Source organism: Dermacentor silvarum, chromosome 4, assembly GCF_013339745.2.
Source record: "Dermacentor silvarum isolate Dsil-2018 chromosome 4, BIME_Dsil_1.4, whole genome shotgun sequence".
In the NCBI taxonomy this organism is placed as follows: Eukaryota; Metazoa; Arthropoda; class Arachnida; order Ixodida; family Ixodidae; genus Dermacentor; species Dermacentor silvarum.
This window is the reverse complement of record NC_051157.2, coordinates 111,685,395-111,692,281: the sequence shown is the minus strand read 5'-3', so window position 1 is coordinate 111,692,281 and position 6,887 is coordinate 111,685,395. Positions and strand designations below refer to the sequence as shown.

The 6,887-nt window shown below is 47.2% G+C and overlaps 1 protein-coding gene across 1 annotated transcript in view; it reads left to right on the top strand.

Annotated features, from left to right (window-relative positions):
• The window catches only part of LOC119450500 (dual specificity tyrosine-phosphorylation-regulated kinase 4-like), a 220,713-nt gene that overhangs the window by 158,892 nt on the left and 54,934 nt on the right, over positions 1-6,887 (top strand). Inside the window, exon 2 of the mRNA XM_049665926.1 lies at positions 4,407-4,873. Within this exon, the coding sequence (XP_049521883.1) occupies positions 4,407-4,873 (467 nt within the window). The remainder of the gene's footprint in view (positions 1-4,406; positions 4,874-6,887) is intronic.

Below are 6,887 nucleotides of genomic sequence, written 5' to 3'. Positions count from 1 at the left end.
GAACTCAGTTTCGCAGTTTTCTTTCAATATCTTTTTTTTTTTTTTTCAATCGATGATCGTAATCTTTTTTTATTGAAGAAGTCTTGCGCTTCTCGATGGCGCAATTGCAAGCTTGCTTTATGCCAGTATCTTACCCGCCGTGTTACTTGAACGATAGAATATCGCGCGACGGTGGAGTAATGTTGTGGAAGCAAGATATAGAAAGAAAGAAAGAAAGAAAGAAAGAAAGAAAGAAAGAAAGAAAGAAAGAAAAGAAAGAAAGAAAGAAAGAAAGAAAGAAAGAAAGAAAGAAAGAAAGAAAGAAAGAAAGAAAGAAAGAAAGAAAGAACAAAAAAATCATGGACAACGATTGCATAACTTACGACCGCTCTCTTTTGGAAAGTGAGAGGAGAAAATGCGAACAGCAAATGTCACAAGTCTTGAAACGGCTTTGTTCTTCAGGACGTTGACTCGCAATAAAGCAGCATTGCGTATACTATAGCCGCTCTGAGATATTTCTGCGCCATTTTAACGCCCACCAAAAAGTGAAACGCTTTTAACACTTTCAAGGACGTTGTAATATTTATTTACTGATTTATTTGTTATATACATATATATATATATATATATATATATATATATAGTCATGGGAAATACTGGCACGCAAATGCGTCGCCTGACTTTTCCACAACACTGAAATCGTTTATGAATGAAAGAAATAATGCTAGGCGAAATACATCCTTATTGATATTGAGCAGTTCGCCACCACACGCGAGCACTTTTTTTTTTTTTTTTTTTGCCGCGCGGTTTGTCGTACGGCATATGTTTGCACTAATAAAACAGCATGGTACAATGACACTTTCCGCATAGTCAGAGAGGGGACCGAGGGAACCAGTTTTCCAGTAAACATGGACAGTCATCTTTAACAAGAACAGAAATAAAAAAAATAAGTTTAATGTGCTACATAGTTTCGCGATAAACCACCACACACATTATCGCAGCGAAATACACACACGAACTCGAAATCGCAGTTGTTATGACGCAGAAGTAACAACATTCTGCAACCTTCAAGACTAATATAACTAGGATATAAAAAATAATAGGTAAAATTACGAAAAAAGACTGAAGCTCGCCGTATATCAATAATTTGACACTATGCCGCAACTTCAGAGTATAGTTCTCAGCGCTGATGCGTTATTGCAAGCTCCTAGAAATTCTTCTATATTAAAGATCAGTGATCAATTCGGTTGATTACACTTCTTAACAATCTTCTCTGCACAGCATATGAAGGACAGCTTATTCAAATGTACTCTACGTTTTCTCATGAGTGATTGCATCTGCAACAAGACAACGGGGCACGCCGTATATACGGTAAAAAAGACACTCCCTGTCTATACCGTTTCAAACCCTAGGCGTCGAATCACGGAGTCCATATTCCGAGAATCGCCTGTCATTATCACCTGGAAGCATAAGTTCGGACACGAATTACCCCTTATGAAATATTGCGCACTGATGTCTCATTTTGTTCCTGTAGAACGTAATTAACAATCGCATTGTTAGTTGAATCGCTAGTATCCCTTTTAAGGTCAAATCATAAGCACTATAATAACCACTTTGTTGGTAAATTCACTCACCTGCTCACCTATTTACTTCTAGAGGTCATTCCCGTTTTATATCGTCTCTCATTCTATCACCTTTCATTCCATTTACCCCGTTCCCCAGCACAGGGAAGCCAGCCGGCCGTTTTTACACTGGCTAACGTCCGAGTCTTTCCCTCTCTCTTTTTTTTTTTTTTTTGCCCTCCTCCTCCCGTTTCACGGCCGGTGTGTATGAACTGGCTGGGGAGTTTTCTGAATGAAGGTCAACTGGGCAAAGAATCGATAGAGTATAGTAAAGTTAATCTTGCGAAGAAAGTACCAAAACTTACTCCTCGGCGAGATTGCCTCCCCCCTTTTCATTACGTAAACCTCGTTTGCAGAGTAACGCTTAGAAAGCAAATATCTCGTTTCCCCGTGCGAAAGTGCGCCAGCAACGAAACAAAAGTGATCTACGCTAGCCTGGACTACATTTCACTGCGAATAAAACTGGCCGGGCGAATATACCTGCATCAATCGCGATTTAAACGTCATGCAGACAATTTCCCACTGCCGATATAAGCTAATGAAAAAGCTGTATCAAGGATCGTTGGTTTTCCCACGCGTGTCCAGTGACATTCCGACGTGCGTAAATGCGCACTGGGCCCCGTAAACGGTCACAGTCCCTACGAGAGCTACACCTTCACTTTCTTCGCGGTGTCGGGACGGAGAATTCGCTGAAATACAGAAAGAACAGAAAAAGTAAGCGGTTGTTCTTTGACGTACTAACTCTAACTAACATCTGCACGATGGCGTAAGACAAATCGGCACGCTTGGGAAATACGTTCGTACTTCGTTGCGCAAATGCAACCGCGCAGTCACCGGCATTGCACGTGTGATGTCTTCGGCTCGCAAGGCGCTCGTAGATTCCAGTTAATTCGCTGTGCCCAATCTAGGTTCGCGCGATACCGGCTGCCTTCACTCATAATTCTCAAGCTCAACCTAACCTTTGACAACTATACCTCGCTGGCGGCACAGACTACGACTCGCATCTGAGAGTAAGATTTATAGCTACGGCACAACTCCTATTTCTCCGTTTAAAGTATACCTTATAGTTCTCAATTCAACGTACTTCACTTAGTATTTTGACTGTTGTTATTTTTACTGAGTTGGTATTTATTGCAGATAGGAAGGTTGAAAAATAAAAGTTAAAAAGATAAAGAAGGTCTCGGGCATCGTAACTGCCCAACTTTTCTGCGTACACCTCTGGCATTGACAAACTTTTCTAATTCGTAAGCGCCCTTTGCCACTGACTGGCCACCTTCGGCAATAGCATATTAAGCATTACCATGGGTTGTGTGTGTGTGTGTGTGTGTGTGTGTGTGTGTGTGTGTGTGTGTGTGTGTGTGTGTGTGTGTGTGTGTGTGTGTGTGTGTGTGTGTGTGTGTGTGTGTGGTGTGTTGTGTGTGTGTTGTGTGGTGGTGTGTGTGTGTGTGTGTGTGTGTGTGTGTGCGTGCGTGCGTGCGTGCGTTGCGTGCGGGGCGTGTTGTGTGTGGTGTTGTGTGTGTGTGTGTGTGTGTGTTGTGTGTGTTGTGTGTGTGTGTGTGTGTGGTGTGTGTGTGTGTGGTGCTGGGTGTGCTGTGTGTGTGTGTGTGTGTGTGTGTGTGTGTGTGTGTGTGTGTGTGTGTGTGTGCGCGCGTGTGCGTGTGAACGCGGGTCTTGCAACTGTCTCGCGGCCGTGGAAAACCATACTATAAAGAATTATGCGGATCCCACGCGCCGCAGGAATCCGCTTGCCGCGAAGCTTCTTTCAAAGCTTGCTTGTGTTGACGTCATGTGAGATTACATTAAGGTAGATATTATCTAACATTATGAGATTTCATGTTTGCGCGTCATGTATACATGCTATGTTCATGTCATGCGAGATTGCTTGAGTTGGAGCAATACTCGATAATGAGTTTAAGTTGACTTCTTTATTATCTGAGCGAAGTGTCGCTGCCTCACATTTGAGCTTATTCGAACCCGCGACGGCGACCATCACACATTTAATGTCGAAACCCAAATCAACAATACTAGCAGAGAGAAGGGACAACTTATTTCCCGAATTGTCCGCGTTTCTGAGTGTCAGTTCACTCTCTTCTGTGAGTGCGGAACTTCGCAAATGTTCGTGATCTTTGTCAGTCTTCAGTGTTTTTCGTGCGCTTAGTTTCATTTGTCCTGCTATATGAAGAGTAGACGGTGCCACAAAAGGCGCCAACCTCTCCTTTAAATCTATATTTTAAATAAATGCTGGCTCTCCCGTAATCGAGAGTAGATGTAAGCATGAAATGACCTAGCCATATGGCGTATTTTGCTGCCTGTGGTGACGCCGCCTTCAACCGCTTTTCTTCTTCCAACAGTGCGGCGCTCTCAGTGTCTGTCGCTACTCTTTCTTCTTGTCGCGGACCGCTCACGACTGACGGACCGCACAGGCAACCTCTCTATCTGTCGCTATTGGAAATTGACAAATAAAACTTCAGCGTACGAGAAGTTACAGCTTGAGTGATATTGTGAACAAACGTTAGGAAGAAATCGGAAGCAATATTTTTTGTAACTTGTTTGGGAAGTATACCTAGCGTATGTAATGCGGTCCTGTACAAAGGGTTGGGGGCCAGAGACCGCACTTTCCTACTTTTGTCTGATTGCCTGACTGATCTCGTTTTGTTCTCGCAACGATGCGCGAATGATCTTGTTTGAGTGCGCAGATAACGGCTCTGGCTTTTGGCACAAGGTCACTTGAAGGTCACCGACAACGGGAGGTAAAAGCATTTCGTGCTTTAAAGAATCCTTTCTTTTTCGCCCTCTCTATCGCAGAGTCCCGGGAGCTCTTCGAGCGACCTGGGCGCCCGGCTGGGCTGCGCGCTGGCGTCGCAGCTGCACCTGAAGCCGCCCTCGCAGTTCCTGTCGACCTCGACCGCGGGCCGGGGCCCGCTCTCGTCGGCGCTCTCCCAGAGGCTGTCGCGCGCCGTCGCCGGCGCGGCGAGCAGCTCCAGCGCCCTGTGGGACAAGTCCACCTCGCTGCCCAGCATCGCCGTGCAGAGGGTCGGCCTGCTGCACCACGCGTCCTCCGGCACCGGGGGGCCTGCAGCGGCCAGCACGAGCGGCGTCGCCTCTTCGTCGTCGTCGCGTCTCTCGTCGGCGACACGCTGCTCCTTAACGGCGACGGCCGCCGCCGCCGGCGCGGCAAACGCGACGCCGGCGTCGCAGCCGGCGTCCTGCGGCGCGGCGCTGCCGGCCGTCTCGGCAGCCGTCTCGTCTTGCAACTCGTCTTCGATGCACAGGTGAGCGTGCGGGGTGTTGAACCGACTCATTCGGGTCAGAGAGACAGAGTGAAGCGGGAAATACCGGAAGGTTAACCGGAGACACGTCCGGTTTGCTACCCTGCACTGGGAGAGAGGGTATAAAGGGGCGAAAAAATAGGGAAGAGAGAGTCGGGTACAACTTAAGAAAACAGGAGAGGCCCCGCCCAGATGTCTGAAACGCGGCAGTCGATTGCCTCCGCGACTAAAGAAATAGTCCCGCGCTGACGCGACTCGGCCCAGCTCGAAGCGCGTGCAGCGTGCTCTCCGTCGGCGGGGTCGCCGGCCGTCCGGCTCATGACGTCTAGAGTGTGTGCCCATTGGTGGAGGCTTGTGTGCATCCGCCTTTGAGGAGCAAATGCCGCTACCTTCGAAAGTTGCACCCGGCTGTAGTTGCGCGCACCTTTGAAGGAGCACACCAAGTCTACAAGCGGTCGCATAGCTTCTTGGTGGGCGAGTTGGTGCATGGCTCTGTTAGGAAGAGTTGCGCAAACAAAAGGACAAACGCAGGAAAAACGAAGTAGACGGAGAGAGCGCAGAGACCAGTCGACTGTCGTAAAGACGTGTCCTGTTGTGCTGTCGCAGAAGCCGACCTGTCGCAGAGACCTGTCGACTTCAAGTGCTGTAACAACGCCTTCGTTGCTTACTGCGCGAGCGACGCGCACGGCCACGGTTCAAGATTCTTGCCTTCTGAAAACTTGGACACTTGGCTTAACATTAAACTAAGTTATGGGGTTTCCGTTCAAAAGAAAAGGTCCAATCATTGCATGCTACTGGTACTAACATATGGGGCAGAAACTTGGAGGTTAACGAAGAAGATTGAGAAGTTGAGGATCGCGCAGTTAGCGATGGTAGGCACAACGTTAAAGTGAGGAAGACAGCGGTGTGGTATTAGAGAGAAAACGGAGGCAGCCGATATTATAGTTACCATTTGGAGAATGAAATGTAGTTAGGCTGGCCATGTAATACGTAGTGCAGATAAAGCGCAGGAGACAGCATCTCTAAACGAGTAAAGCCAGAATGGGCTAGAAGCAGATAAGCGCAACCATGCATCAGATTACTGCCGTCGTGAGTACGAAACGTTGAGATAGAGGAGAGAGACATAAAGAAAAATTGAAGAGGAAATGGCAATGCACATAACCAAATATCTTAGTTATATCCGCATTTGCGGATCCCATGAGGCAATGAATCCGTTGAAAGGTCAACCTGACCCGACGACTTGGGCGGGCAGTTTCAGGGGAAAGGATTATGCCCGTCCATCAGGCTGCTAGAATAATTGCAGCATGCAGAGTTCGCAGTCTTTCGAAAGAATTGAAGGCACTGAGAGTAAGCCAAAGCATCGCTTGGGCAAACATTACAGCGGCATTTCGATACAGAGCACCTTTTCGATGTCTTCGATAATCCAGCACTGGATTCTGATTGTGTTTGGTTAATCTTCAACTACCTTTCGATTGTTTTACATATACCTGAAATACCAATTTTATTGCCGACAAACTCGGGACTTGCCTCCGCCCTGCTTTACACGTGCTCGCTCCACCTGCCACGTTTTCGATGCATCCCCATCATGGCTTCGCTGCCAGGCTGCTAAAACATGGGATAGTAGACAGCGCTAAGCTCCCAGTGGAAGGAATTCTCTCTTCTTCTCTCTACCCGAGGAATTCTCTCTACCCGAGGCCGGATTCACAAAGTTCGAAATTACTATTCGTTACTGGCCGCTCGTCTTAACCCCGATTGTCCGGCGCCCATTGTTACGAAGTTTTCTACCGAATGAGTTGGTTTGCGAAGGCAGGCCCTTATAGGAGACGGGCTGGGGCAGTCACTTGTAAAGTAAATAAAACTACAGAAGCGGGCTTCTCCTCAAGGGTAGTAGTATTGCGGAGAAGCCGGCTTTTCTAAACACTTTTTTTAAGGATTTACGCACAAATTCTACGCATGAGTGGACTTCTAAGCGCACCATCTAAATGCTTTCAATGAACAAATCTTCTACACGCGAACT